Raw genomic sequence first — 15231 nt, forward strand, 5'->3', positions numbered from 1 at the left:
GTCACTCAGGTCAGTTATATCCCTGGATGCCCGTGATACTGGGAGCAGATTTACGGTCCAGACAGGAAATACCAACGGGGGAGTTAAGAACTCCACCCTAAGGTAGTAGTTGCCCAGAGTTCGCCAGCAAGGGTTTTTGCCTCTTACTGATAGCAACGCGCTGGCCGAACAGGGTTTGGTTCTCGGAGCTAATCTCTTCCCTCGACGACTCGCCTTGGGCGATTCCGAACAGGAAGGATCTTCTATCTCAGGCACAGGGAAATATTTCATCCCTACCCCGAATTGTGGAATCTTTCATGTTTGGCCCCTAAGGGTACCAACTGAGGGACACAGGGCTTTCTCCTGAGGTTATCGAGACCTTTTTTAAATGCCAGGCTTTTTCCACATGGAACAAGTTTGGGTGAGATCTTAGGGCAGAAGAGGACCTCTTCGCCTCTATGGATAACGCAATGTCTCCTCTACTTCTCCCTGAAATCACCCAGCCCCCTTGGGTCTGGACGTTAAGACACATACGTGACCCGGAATGCGTCTGTATGTATTCCTTTCCCCGGTTTCTCTGCTCCCGGGAGTCTTGGCGTTGTTCACCAGCAAGGGCTTGCCTCCTATTAATGGCGCCACGCTGGCCGGACAGGATATGTTTCTAGGAGCTAATTCCTCTCCTCGACGGCTCGCCTTGGGCGATTCTGGACAGGGAGGACCTTCTCGTCCTTGGCCCGAATTGTGAAACCCTAAGGGAACCAAATGAGGTTCACAGGGTTTTCTCTTGATATTATCGAGACCATTTCAAGTGCTAGGGCTCCCTCCACTTGGAACTGATCTGGGTAGATTTTACAGTGCAGAAGAGGACCTCTTCGCCTCTGTTGATAGCGCAATGTCTCCTCTACTTCTCCCCGAGTCGCCCAGTCCCCCCCCCTCCCCCTTGGGAGGGGCTGAATGTAGTAACGCAAATGCACCTGCATGCGTTTCCTTCTACTAAAGTTCTTATTACAGAACCAGCTAACTGCCAGTTTGTTTCAGTTCTGGATTTTCTGTAGAAAGAACTGTCAGCGGGCACTTGCCTCGCCACTGCCAGGTTCTATGTGGCCACTGCGGTTTGCCACGGCTTGGTGGGCGGGGTGCCCTCAAAGAGGCATCCTCATTACTGCCCGGGCCTACAAGGCGCGCGGTCAAGCTTCGCCAGTAGGTTTCAGGACGCACTCTACCAGAGGGCTCTCCTCCTCTAAAACCTTGGCTAGAGGTCTCCCTCTGCAGCAAGTTTGTGATGCGGCAGGTTGTCCTCTCCGCACACATTCATTGGATTTTTATAGTTTGGATGTTTTGCCATTCCGGGCTCTTATGCCCTTGAGTCGACATCTCAAGCTCATGTCTGGACAAGTTTGTGATGCGGCAGGCTGGTCCTCTCCGCTCACATTCATCAGTTTTTATGACAAGTTTGTGTTGCGATAGGGTTCTCTTCGCACACATTCATCGAACTTTATGGGCTAGATGCTTTGCTACTCCGGACTCTTATGTCCTTGAGTCGACATCTCAGCCCATGCCTAAACAAGTTTGTGATGGGGCAGGTTGTCCTCTCCGCACACATTCATTGGACCTTTTTAGTTTGGATGTTCTGCACTCCGGGTTCTTATGCCCTTGAGTCGACATCTCAGCTCATGCCTGAACAAGTTTGTGATGCGGCAGGCTGGTCCTCTCCGCTCACATTCATCAGTTTTTATGACAAGTTTGTGTTGCGATAGGGTTCTCTTCGCACACATTCATCGAACTTTATGGGCTAGATGCTTTGCTACTCCGGGCTCTTATACCCTTGAGTTGGCATCTCAGCCCATGCCTAAACAAGTGTGTGATGCGGCAGGTTGTCCTCTCCGCACACATTCATTGGACTTTTTTAGTTTGGATGTTCTGCACTCCGGGCTCTTATGCCCTTGAGTCGACATCTCAGCTCATACCTGAACAAGTTTGTGATGCGGCAGGCTGGTCCTCTCCGCTCACATTCATCAGTTTTTATGACAAGTTTGTGGTGCGATAGGGTTCTCTTCGCACACATTCATCGAACTTTATGGGTTAGATGCTTTGCTACTCCGGGCTCTTATGCCCTTGAGTCGACATTTCAGCTCATGCCTGAACAAGTTTGTGATGCGGCAGGCTGGTCCTCTCCGCTCACATTCATCAGTTTTTATGACAAGTTTGTGTTGCGACAGGGTTCTCTTCGCACACATTCATCAAACTTTATGGGTTAGATGCTTTGCTACTCCGGGCTCTTATGCCCTTGAGTCGACATCTCAGCTCATGCCTGAACAAGTTTGTGATGCGGCAGGCTGGTCCTCTCCGCACACATTCATCAAAATTGAATGGTTTAGATGTTTATGCTACTCCGGGCTCTTATGCCCTTGAGTCGACATCTCAAGCTCATGTCTGAGACCTCTCGCGTTTTTGTGAGTACACTGCACAACCGTAGGTGTCCGGACAGCCCCAAGTGCGGCGGCGTGGGTATTGCGTTCCCGTGGCGCTTAGCAGCGCAACATCGTAGTGAAGCCTTTTGTAAAGGAACGTCTCGGGTTACATGTGTAACCCTTGTTCCCTGAAAAGGCGGAATGAGATGTTGCGCTGCTTTACCGCACTGGGACGTCCCAGGACTGCTCTTCAAAAGAAGTATCTGGCGACACCTGGTGGCGTATCCATTTATAGCCTGGCCTCAGGTGCATCTAATGATTACATCAGCCGAGGCTATAAATTCCGGTCAATGTTCATTGACGTGTTCCACACATTATTCAGCTCGGCTCACAGCTAAAGCTGTTCCCCGTAGCGCTTAGCAGCGCAACATCTCGTTCCGCCTTTTTCAGGGAACAAGGGTTACACATGTAACCCGAGACGATCACTTCAAGCTCATATCACATGAACCCCTATACTAATAGTATTTTACTGTTATTAGGCTACTGCCTTAGAAATGCTTTTATTTTACTTCATTGTATTTATTTATTTTATTATCATGTGTAAGGATCTGTAGTGAATTGGGTATGAGAAATGCGCATTACAAATACAAATTATTAATATAATCATAATTACCTGGTCACAGCTCATTTGCACCAACAATGGCAGTTACATAACTTAACCCATAATCGGGCCAGGTATAGTGCAATGTAGTCAGTCTGTCTACACCATTCCAGACTCGGCCAACCAAGTGAGACAGTACTTCAGCCGACCAGGACTTCAACTGATAGTGCCAACTAGGGCTGCAACTAACAATTATTTTGATAATCAACTAATGTAATGATTATTAGAACAATTATTGGACTATTTGGTTGATTATTGCAATGATTAATCATTAGCTCTTAACCGATTATTCAGCTTGTGCCTGGACTTAAAAGGTTGTATTAAATGTGCTTACTAACAATAAAGAGGATAAAAATCATCTTTTAAAAATATCTCTAAATGACATTCACTGAATTCCAAGGAAAAAAAGTTTAATTCAGGTAATATTCACTGCAAAAAAAACCTATTGTAATCAAGAGTTTTTGTCTTGTTTTCCAATGTTTTCCACATATTCTCTAAAAGCAAGTCTAAATATCTAGTATGTTGCTTATCAGTTAAATGTATCTTTTTTTTTAAGTATGCAGTTTTAAGATATTTTAAAATATTAAAATATTAAATATTGTATTCAACATTATCCAATAACAATGTTTTCTTCTGCAGTATAGCTACTAATGTAAATGTACGTTGTTTTAAAGTTTTAGATATTATGTTTGGAAAACAAGCCAAAAAAGACTGATCAAAAACTTTGTTGCAGTGTATAATAGGCTAATGGCGCTTTTCCACTACACAGTACCAGTTCGCCTCGGCTCAACTCAACTCGACTTTGTTTGGTTTTCCACTGTGTAAAAGTTGTACCTGTACCTGCTTTCGGGTACTTTTTTTCGTACCACCTCCGGCGAGGTTCTGAGCGGGCTGAGGCGATACTAAAATGTGACGTAAAAACAATGCCGACTGCTGATTGGTCAGAGAGAATCGTCACTATTCACTGCGTCATCATTGCGCGCGCCAGACGGAGTAGCCAGAATAACCCCGCCATTTTTAAATAGTTTAAAAAGTAAACACAGATATAGCCTACAAAACTATTATTATGGCAACTCGGAAGAATACGCCGTGGTCAAACGAGGAGGTGCAGACTTTTCTTTGTTTGGTTGCCGAAGAAAGGATCCAGCGAGAGCTTGATGGGGCAACGAGGAACGAAAAAGTTTATCGAGAAATCTCCGAACTGCTGTCCACACATGGCTACAACAGGACTTTCCAGCAATGTAGGGAAAAGTTAAAAAAACTGAAAAGTGACTACAGAGCTGTAAAGGACCACAACGGCCGCAGTGGTTCAAACCAGCTGGAAGTGGTATGAACAGATGGACGGTATCTACGGCCATAGACCGGCGAGCAACGGGGGGGGAGGGTGGACTTGACTCGGCCACCAGTTTGTTGGAGTCGCTGATGGAGGATGGTAAGTGTTTTAAGTTTACATTACATTAATTCTGTAGGCGCACTCAGCTCGAGAGTTATGTTTTCTGTAGGCTGGCTTTTGAAAAGCTGAAGCTCACTTATAACAACGAAGACTGTAAACTTGTGTCGCAGATAACAATTGCTGCTACCTCTAGCTAGCTGCTAACTCTGCCATTGCTATTTTCGTATTGTGTTGACTTTTGTATGATCTTTCTATCTAAGATTCATTTTCGACGAGGGAGAATGGTTCAGTGACACCCACTGATGCCACGTTGGCACCAGAACCAGCGGCACCATCGACACCAACAAGATCAGTAGCGTCGACACCGGCAACCGGTTAGTATAATTGAGAAAAAGTAAACCCTTCTAGCCTGTTGTCTGTGAATCCATACACACTTATTAATATATCATTAATCGTATCAATAACTCAATAACGTAAACTTACTTGCATAACAACAGGAAGCATTCCCAGTTATGGGAATACAGGATTCATTAATATACCTGTTCAGTATTTTTATAACTTTCCAGACGTACACAGTGTACACCTATACTGTACACATAGTATTTTAATGTTGACATTTACTAAAATAGTTGGGCTCAGATGTTAAGTCGTTACATATACTATATAAGTAATAGTAAGTTGTGGGCTTGTCTTTTTTTGTGTAGCAGCTGTAATGATAATACATGTGAACAATTTAAAACACACACAACCTTTGAATGAAACGTGACTGGTCCGTTTTTCTTTATAACTCATTTATTGTAATTATTTTTTGGCCAGGACGGAGGAAACGAAAGAGGGAACAGGAGCATCTGACTGTCCTGAGGGAGATGCAGACATCGGATGTCGAGCAGCTGGAGTTGAACCGGGCACTCGATGATGCAGCACATGCCCGAGAACTCGAAGCGGCTTTAAGGAGAGAGGAGATTGCTGCGATGTCGTCCTTCAACCAGGCCTTTCTGGGAACCCTGAGCCAGCTTGTCCAGGCACTGAACTGGCGGGATGCTGTTCCACCGCCCCTGGACTGAAACCCCTTTGTTTATTTTAATTTAATGTTTGCACTACATGTAACATATGTATATAGTTGGATGTGTGAATTTATATTAATATTATATTTTTTTCTATTTGTATGCGTGTTTAAATAAAACCTTTTTGAAACTTATTACAAACAGTGTTTTTTTGGATGGTTTGCTTTTTTACAAGGGTTTGAACAAGTATTTTCAGATTGTATACTGTGATAACCTTTAATGAAAAACAGCAGAGACAACATATTTAATGATAATGTATTTATTTAGCAATTAAAATAACGCATCAGACCCTCTCGTACATCTCTGCCCTCCTCCTCAACACCCTGTGCCACTGGCACCACAGGCTCTGCTGCTGCAGGTGCATCCCAGTCATTGTCATAGTCCTCTCCGTGACTCTCACAAAGGTTATGCAAAGCACAGCAAGTAAGAATCATAGATTTCACAATTGTAACATCACAGTCATTTCTTTTCATGAGGCAACGCCACCTTCCCCTCAGTCTACCAAAAGCGTTTTCAACCACTACCCGTGCTCGACATATTTTCTTGTTGTAGATCTGCTGTTCTACTGTCAGCCGTCCAGTGTCAGTGAATGGCTTTAGGAGCCAGTTCTGCAGGGGATAGGCAGAATCTCCCAGGATGTAGCAGCCAACATTCACCCCACCAATATTCCTGGTCTAAGTTGGAAAGTGGTTGCCACGGCTGGCCAACTCCCACAATGTGGACAGTCTTAAAACACGAGCATTATGCAAGCTGCCAGGCAGTCCTGCAAACACGTTCCAGAACAGTCCTTTTCCATCTACAACACCTTGAAGGACGATGGAGTGCCAGCCTTTACGGTTGAAATAGTCACAGTGGTACTCCTGTGGTGCCAAAATGGGTATGTGTGATCAATCAATAGCACCAACACACTGCGGGAGCCCCCATCTGTTCTCAATGTAGGCAGCCATTTCTTCAAACTTCTCCTGGTCTGGGTAACGGATTTGTTCGGGAACCAACAACGTTTCTGCAGCAGCAGTGAACTCTTGAACACACCGGCAAACAGTTGTTATGCTTACTCCGAAAAGATGGCCGATAGTTCTGTACTCTGAACAGGTTGCAAGCTTCCATAGTGCGATGGCCACTCTCTTCTTTAGAGGAACACACTTGCGGAAGCTTGTGTCTTGTCTCTCCATCACTGGACGCAGTTTGTTGTACAAATATATGAATGTTTCTTCCGACATTCTGAAGTTCTGAACCCACTGCGCGTTTGTGAAACCAGGAACAATAACATCCCACCACTCGGTAGCTCGGTTGAAAGCCCAAACAGACGGTCTGCCGCGGCGACTTTGCAAAGCTAAACGGATCTGAAACACATAAACCATGCACATTTTAGTACGTAATACTGGTAGCTATAAAGTTGATTAAATACTTTGCATATAGTATAGTATTTACACATATGCAAACGTTAGCTATGTTAGCATAACTTACCCTCTTGCGTCGGCTTTGAACAACCGGATTCGTCTCAGTAGTCTGAACTCTGTAGTAATTCCCAAACTCTCCTGTTTTTTTCAGCAGTGTTTCGTTTTGCTGCCCTCAGCCTCTCATGAAACAACGTTTGTCTTCTTGCTGTGAGAAACAGCCACATCCCGAGGATCAAAAACAGCATACACTCGATTTCCTCCATTGTCCTGTGTGTGTGGGTAGCGGATATGTGTGTCGCGCATAAGATTACGTCACGGCAGTTTCCTGCGGCGTCGCTATGACGACCGGGTACTATTTGTGGCGGTACTGTCTGCAATGGAAAACAGAGCGAAAAGCGAGCCGAGTTGAGGCAAGCCGAGGCGAGGCAAGCCGAGGCGAGCTGGTACTGGTAATGGAAAAGCGCCATAAGACTACACTCTCTCACCTTTATTTTCTCTTTGATCCATCTTCAACTCACAAAAACAAACTCAATATTCTTAATAGGGCAGCGTATGGCCAATTTACTTCACAATAAGATACACATGTGACACATAGGCTACAGTATATTATGACTCAATACATCGCAATCCATCACGTTATTAATCCATCTACAGCAAATGTGCACGAGGGATGGGTGTCCCGCACCAGAGGGTGCCTCAGTCGGGTGCAGTTTCAATCTCTCCCCTTCACGCGACTCATTGCCATTTTTGTAGTTTAAGTTTTTCATTAAAATATTATTTGTATTGTCAAGCCGGTTCTCGCCTCCTCATTTCCCTTAATTACACAGTAGTTTGTTTATTTACATTGCTTCTAATACTTAAAATAAAACAGTTGCATGCATATTTAATGTATCTATAACTATTATTTGTTGTTTGGCAGTTGTTTTTAAGTCAACATATTTTTGGATTATTTACTACTCTGTAAGCACCACAGTTGCCATGATGCCACGGAGGTGCGCCCTTAAAATAAACATAAGTGCTCACTGAAACCAGTGTCATCTTGGACTTACAATGATAACTAGAGGCTTGGATGCTGCATAATTTAAATTCAATAGTTTTCAGTTTCAGATGGCATTGTAAAAATGTAGTCACAGTCAGTCATGATTACTTTAATCAATAAGTGAGTAGTATTCAGTTGGTCATGTGATTGTAAAATGGCTAAAAATTTAAAAAGAGGATTAAGTAGATGGAAGATATGGATAACAATGTAAATATGTGTAAAAAATGTCAAATCCTTCATTCAAGTCATGTAGAAATTTATTGTAATTACCAGATGACAATTCACCAACACTGATCCATGTGTGACTTTGTTATGGATTATAGTTAAATATTATATATTTATGCTATATATTGTGCTCAATCATATCTTGTTTACTTGCAAACTGCCTCAAATGAAAGTCTTCCCTCTTTCTTGAAAAGTTGATACCATATACACTTTGTTAAGTGTATATATATTAAGAAATATTTCTTCATCGGAAGAACTAATTTTAGCAGCCTGGTGACTTCTGGCAGATTCCCCAGAGCTTGAGTAGACCTTAAATACACAGGTGTTTCATCAAACATTATTATACTCAGGTCTTTAGTATACTTATCTATATGTATATATATCACAAATGTTTCTACAAAATGCCCGGATAATGTAAAAATGTCAAAGCATTTTCAAGACAATTAAGAAAATAATAGAATAAAACATTCTTGGTATTAATATTTCATATATCAAAGAGATGATGCAATGATAGAACAGGATTCATTACTTCCACACTGACATTTTTGGAGATGCAACTGGCTGTCAAACACATATTGAGCTAAACTTAAGACTCATAACACATATGCATTTTCTCAGGCACTTACAAATTATAGAATTTCAGTAGTGGGGTACAACGGGGCTAAAGGACCCCCCCCCCCCCGGGGTAAAAGGCACATTTGAATTATTTTCTTCCAAATCACTAAACAGCAACAAAAACTACCCCAGTACTTTCCTTAACTACTGTTTGTTACTATACATGTATAATATTCCTGATCCATTATATAATTTGGTGCAAAGTAAAAAGTTTGATTTTGAGGTATTTTGGTCAAATATTTAATAATTTGTTAAATGTTGAAAGTTTATGTAGCTAATGAGAATCCCAGAAATTATCACATTTATTTTTAGACAAATTTATTTATCATTTTCAATTTTGTTCAAAGTGATTAAATCAAATGTATTTATTAAAAAAAAAAATAATTTAAGTGAAAGGATAGTTTCTCAGGTAAAAAGCCCCTCTGTTGCAGGGGCTAAATGCCCATTTAAAATGTTTTTTCATTTTAAAAGTGTTAAGTGGGGCCAACAGATATGTTATGAAATAGGTTCCAAGTGGGCTCACATTGACTGATTCAATTACAATAGATATGAATTGGTTTATAGAACATCTGAGATATTATGAAATGCCAAATGTGATTAAAATGAACAGAAAATGGTTATCCCCTTTCTGAATTTTGTTTTTGAATAAGTGTAATCTTCATTTTTTTTTTAAAAAAAGCAGAAAGTTGACAAACTGTGCCCTATAGCTATTGTGCCTATATTAACATTATATCATTTTAACCCCCCTGAGAGCCTTTTATCCCCGTTATTATTTATTTTCACACAAATAATGTTGCTTCATCAATATTCATTAAAAAGAAGGATATTCAACCAGAACCTATTTATTTGTATTTCCATTTATGGAAGACAGGTCACACTCACATGAGGGCACACTTATTACACATGTTAACGCCCCCACTTGCTCTCATACTGTACAACAGTTTATACCATTATAACAACATAACACGGATGCAGTTTAGCATTTCTCCTGTGTTGGATTTACGTACCAAACATTAAATTTAATTTAAACTTTGTCACTGGTTTAGTCATGACATCAGCCACCATTTCTTCAGTGGGACATCATTAAGTGCTTTGCCATCATTAAGTGCTGATCGAATGGAATTCAATTATATCTTATATCAACATGTTAACATCTTTGATGACACTGCAGGGATCTTTGATAGAGAAATCGCACCTTGGTTATCCTCAAAAGATATGTACTGGCACATATAGACAGTCATTTTCCATGACGTTCAACAACTGTTCAAGATACATGCTTTCCTGTGTGGTTGCAGCCAGTGCCATTTACTCTGCTTCACATGTAGACAAAGCAACTGTGGACTGTTTTATTGACTTCCAGGAAATATTACACCATTTTGAGTAAGACTAAAACAGTATCCTGTCGTACTCCGCCTGTCATTTAGATCTGTCGCACAATCAGCATCACTACATGCTACAAGTTTAAGTTTTTCATAACTTTTCATGTAACAGAGTTCATGATCAATTGTACCTTTTAGTTATGTAACATCTTGTTCCAGTTTCTACCTGACTGTTTTAAACAATACAGTGACTATGTCAGACTTAACTTCAAATCCTTCTGGCTGTTCTGGCAGTCAATTTGGATCTGGTGGAGATCAATATCCTATTGTGCTGCCATTTGCATCAAGGCTCGTACTGAAGTTATATCTAATGTTGGGGAGAAACTCTCTTTGTAATCTTCACCATCACTTGGCTATAGCCTTTTGCTACATACCTGGCCTTGTATGTCTCAGTCTCATCTGCATGATTTTTGACAGCATAGAACCATCTACAACACACTGCATGTTTACCCTCTGGTAGCATAGTTAGGGTAAATATGTAATTTTCCTTAAGGGAGTCCATTTCCTCTTTCATGGCCTTAGCCCACATCTGTGACTCACTTAAACATTCAAGGAAACTATGAGTTTGTGGTACGTCACACACTTTTTAACAGTAGTCAACATTGGTTAGGATCTGGTCATCACATTCAACAATACTGGGGACCTCCCCTATTTCTGTTAGGGTAACGTGTACTATGATCACCTCCCCCTGTCTGGGCACTACCCTGATTCCTAGTCATAAAAATTTTAGGTTTATGAGCCTTTTCTTGTGTCCGATCAGTCACATTCTCTTTTGACTGGGAGGACACATATCTTTCCCCATGAAAAGCATCATCTGGCATTGTAATGTCAGTCTGTGTCTGGTGTTCAGTAACACACTTTGTGACAAATCTCACAAGCCTGTGCTTGAGAACTTTCCCTGTGTCTGGATAATAGAGCAGGTATGCAGGGCTGTTTTTGTCATAACCTACAGAGGTTCCTTTTTCACATTGTGCATCCAATTTCTTTATGTTTGTATGCATAACATACTGAACCAAATACCCTCATTTTAGAAAGATCAGGTTTTCTCCCTGTCAGTGCGTAGTATGGTGTTTGCCGTATTCTACTATTGTAGCACATTTTGTGAATTACTGCAGCAGTCATTACAGCATAGATCCACATCATCTTAGGTAGATTGTTCTCTAAAAGCATACATCTTGCCATTTCAATGGTTCTCCAATTTTTCCCAACAGTCCCATTTTGATGGGGTGAATATGGTGCCAAGGTCTCATGTCTAATACAATTCTTGCTTAGTAGTGACTGAAACTCTTTTGCCATAAATTCTGTGCCATTATCTGAATCTAACACAATGTAATCATAACCAAATATGATAACCAGTACATTTTATTAACTCATATAGAGGCAAAAAACATGCTTACATTCTCGATATTCTGTTGAACAAATGTTAACATACCCCCACACACACATAAATGGCAATAGTCAATAGATAAAACTAAATTATTTACTTTATTTATTAATAAATCATATCACATTGTTGAAGCGTATTTAGGGGTTTCAATGAATGTTCGCTAACTGGTTATTTTAGTGGTGCTGTGTTATGCTATTAGCTTAGCTGTACTGTGTTGGCAATGAATACAGTTTCATCGATGCATATGAACGTCAGCGTGCTCCACAATGCACAAATAAACAGTAATCAGTTATCCACAAGTGTCCAGATTCTCACACTAATATATGTTGCAAATTTAGTACGATAAATTTACACTAAAAAGTGTAAAAGTGGGTTAAATAATAATTACCATTATTTGTAAAGGAAACAGTATGTGTGAGCTAGGAATTAAATTAAACAGTCTTATTTCTACATTACTATCTAAGGAAATGTATAATGGAATCAGTCGCGTTTGACAACCGTTATAATTTAGATAAATTAATGTTAAGGGGTTCAATGGAAAGGAGGAGGCGAGAACCGGCTTGACAATATAAATAATAGTTTAATGAAAAACTTAAACAAAAGACACAAACAACAACACACGATGGTCAGCTGCCCATAAACAATCTCTCTCTCTGTTCGTATCCCTCCTCCGTCCTGGGTTCCGGCCCCAGTGTAAAGGGGTTCAATGGAAAGGAGGAGGCGAGAACCGGCATGACAATATAAATAGCATTTTAATGAAAAACTTAAACAAAAGACACAAACATCAACACACACATGACGGTCAGCTGCCCATAAACGATCTCCCTCTGTCACATCACCATCTGCAGTCGGCCTTTATCCCTCTCGGAGGCTTAATTAGCCTGATAAGGGACCGAGTGTGCAGAATCACCACCCGGCCCTGCCCTCCGCCCTGTCACAATGACAAATAATTTGATTCTCCTATGGAGAACCAAACCTGCAAAAATAATAAATAAATACATAAATTAATGTAATAATAAGAAAATAAATAAATGAATAAATGTCTTGATAAAACAAATATAAATAGTTTTAATGAAATTCATCCCTGAATAAATTATTTTATGACTTTTGTCCTTTATTATTTTCTATATTAACTTTATTTTTATTATTTTTAACTTTTATATATTTATTCATTTATTTTAATATTTATTTATTCCCACATATATTTTTTCCATATTTATATATTCCCATATATATTCATTTATTTATACATGTATTAATTTTACTTTTTACTTTTCTGTCTGCAAAATGGAAATGAGGGAGGCAGTCCTTGCATAGCTCCAGTGCATCATTGGTTGAGAGCTTATGTATAGAAGCATCAGATCTAACTAAGCAATAGAATCGCGGCAGGTAGCAATACGCTGTCCAAATTGCTACAGGATGTGGCAGTTCAACTGGAGAGCTGTAAGTTATTTTCACAGTTTCACATTATGTCGAATTATTTTGTAGCGACCATGATTTTCCAGATGAAACAGTAGTATGTTGTGCTTCCTTACAGCATCATCATCATCAAGTCCGGAACCATCAAAGTCGTCAGATTCAAGATTGATGACACCCAGACACACTGTGGATGGTAGGTTTCTAGTCTAATACCTGTTTATGTTGTTATCAAGGTGAAAATCTTGACTGCAATAACTGAAATGATCTGTGCTGCGTTTCCCAACCGATGGTTACTACAAAGAACAAATCATTCTAGTATCGTGTCAGATTCGTAACAATGAAATACAAATAACTCATTAATAAACGCAGGTGTAGTTTTCAAAACATACACTGTCTGACTGAACACTGCCAGTACTGAAAAGTTACAGATATGTAAGTGATAAATGTCATAATTATCATTACATGTTATCTTTTTTTTATTATTCTTAAAGGATGTCATACAGATCCCCAAAAATTTAAAGATGTCATCATGGAAGCTTTTCCAAAACTCAGACAAGGTGGTGGGTTTGGGTTACTAAAAATATCTGGGAACACAAGAAGCCACCATCTCAGCTTGATACCCTACCCAAATGAGGGATACCATGTAAAGTTTTTGAAAGATCCTCAAAATCAAATTGGTCATGCAACCATTTTCATTCGTCCACTTCAACGAAACTTAGAAGTCGAATCAGCAAGTTCCATACTTTCAAACAAGGAATGTTTTAACTTTAATATAAAACATGTATGACATACTTTTATTTAATGATATTTACTTGCAGACAAGCCATCCTAACAGAGACGAGTTGATTTGACCACCTCAGAAATGTGTGGAGATGAATTAGTGTCCTAGTGATGAGTGCATGAGGTATTTTATTTGTATAATGTGGAGTCTCTTATGGAAATGTTTATTCTTGGTTTGGAATAATCAGGTTAAAACTTAATCTCATTAAGTCATTAAAATAATCTTGTAAGGAGTTTATATGTTTGTAGTGTGAGCCAATGAATCACACATTTGTCTGTGTGCACATACAAAGTATATAGTGTATGTGTATGTATGCATGTATATGTACAGTATGTGTGTATAAATTATAATTATTTATTGTATTTTTTTTTCTTTCTAAGGTCAGCGCAGGTCAGTGGTGAGGTAGTGAGTGAGAGAGCTACACAAAGTGCCACTTCAAGCAACACTGAAAGTAGAATTTTGAGGCAGGAGAGGAATGTTTCAAGTGCCAGAGACAGAGCACGGCAGGTTCAAGGAAACATGACAGTTTCACAGGTCATCACAATAGATTGTGAAGAGGGCACTGAACTTGATGGTTTGTATAGTTAACATTGACATTTATCTTTAGGTAGGAGTTCTGCAAACTGAATGTTTTTTACTTTGTTTAGATTGTAAATTTGAGCCAGATCCAGCAGAGGCCTTAAAAAAGTACAGAGAAATCATCTTTAAGAAGCATGAAATGGGAAAGGAGCTCAGTTTGCAGATGGACATGAGAGAGACTCCTGAAGATAGGGAGAGGGCAATCCTGACTATTTATAAGACAGCAAATGTAGAATGGGCTTGTCCTTTAAAATGTACACTATATGGTAGGTATAATACCAAAGTAAATCCCAAAATAATGTGATACAGTTTTAGATTTGTGTTTGGATTAATGTGCATTATTTTTTTGCCTTTAAGGTGATCCCGCAATTGGAGATGGAGTGACTCGTCATGTTTTCACAACAATCATATCAAAACTTCAGCATGGTTTTGAACATCTCAGTTACTGACGTAACCTCCGTTCCCTGATGGAGGGAACGAGACGTTGTGTCGATGAGTTGACACTAGGGGTCGTTCATGCGGAGCCAGACATCTCTGATTTTGAGAAAAGGCCAATGAGAATTTCCGTGTGGAATTTGCATGCCACTTCCCCGGACATACGGGTATAAAAGGAGTGACGCTGCAAATACACATCAGGTATCGCACTGAGGAGCCGAGCCAAAGACCCGGCACTTTCAGCGGTTGGTTCAGTGTTGTGGCCGGAGGGACACAACGTCTCGTTCCCTCCATCAGGGAACGGAGGTTACGTCAGTAACCGAGACATTCCCCGTCTGTCACTCACTCGACGTTGTGTCGATGAGTTGACACTAGGGGTCCCAATGGAAAACGGCACAAGAGCTGAACAGAGTTACGCAGACTGGCGGTGCAAGACGGGCAGACCTCTGTGTGCCTCGTAGCCA

At 40.4% G+C, this 15231-nt stretch overlaps 1 protein-coding gene across 1 annotated transcript in view; it reads left to right on the forward strand.

The window, feature by feature from the left end:
* The first annotated feature begins 3863 nt into the window (after positions 1-3863).
* The window catches only part of LOC127629717 (P2Y purinoceptor 14-like), a 33145-nt gene continuing 21777 nt past the window's right edge, over positions 3864-15231 (forward strand). The window contains exons 1-3 of the mRNA XM_052106935.1: positions 3864-4483; positions 4705-4818; positions 5261-5349. Coding sequence (XP_051962895.1) covers positions 4381-4483; positions 4705-4818; positions 5261-5349 — 306 coding nt within the window. The 5' untranslated portion in view covers positions 3864-4380. The remainder of the gene's footprint in view (positions 4484-4704; positions 4819-5260; positions 5350-15231) is intronic.

Source organism: Xyrauchen texanus, chromosome 36 (assembly GCF_025860055.1).
Source record: "Xyrauchen texanus isolate HMW12.3.18 chromosome 36, RBS_HiC_50CHRs, whole genome shotgun sequence".
In the NCBI taxonomy this organism is placed as follows: domain Eukaryota; kingdom Metazoa; phylum Chordata; class Actinopteri; order Cypriniformes; family Catostomidae; genus Xyrauchen; species Xyrauchen texanus.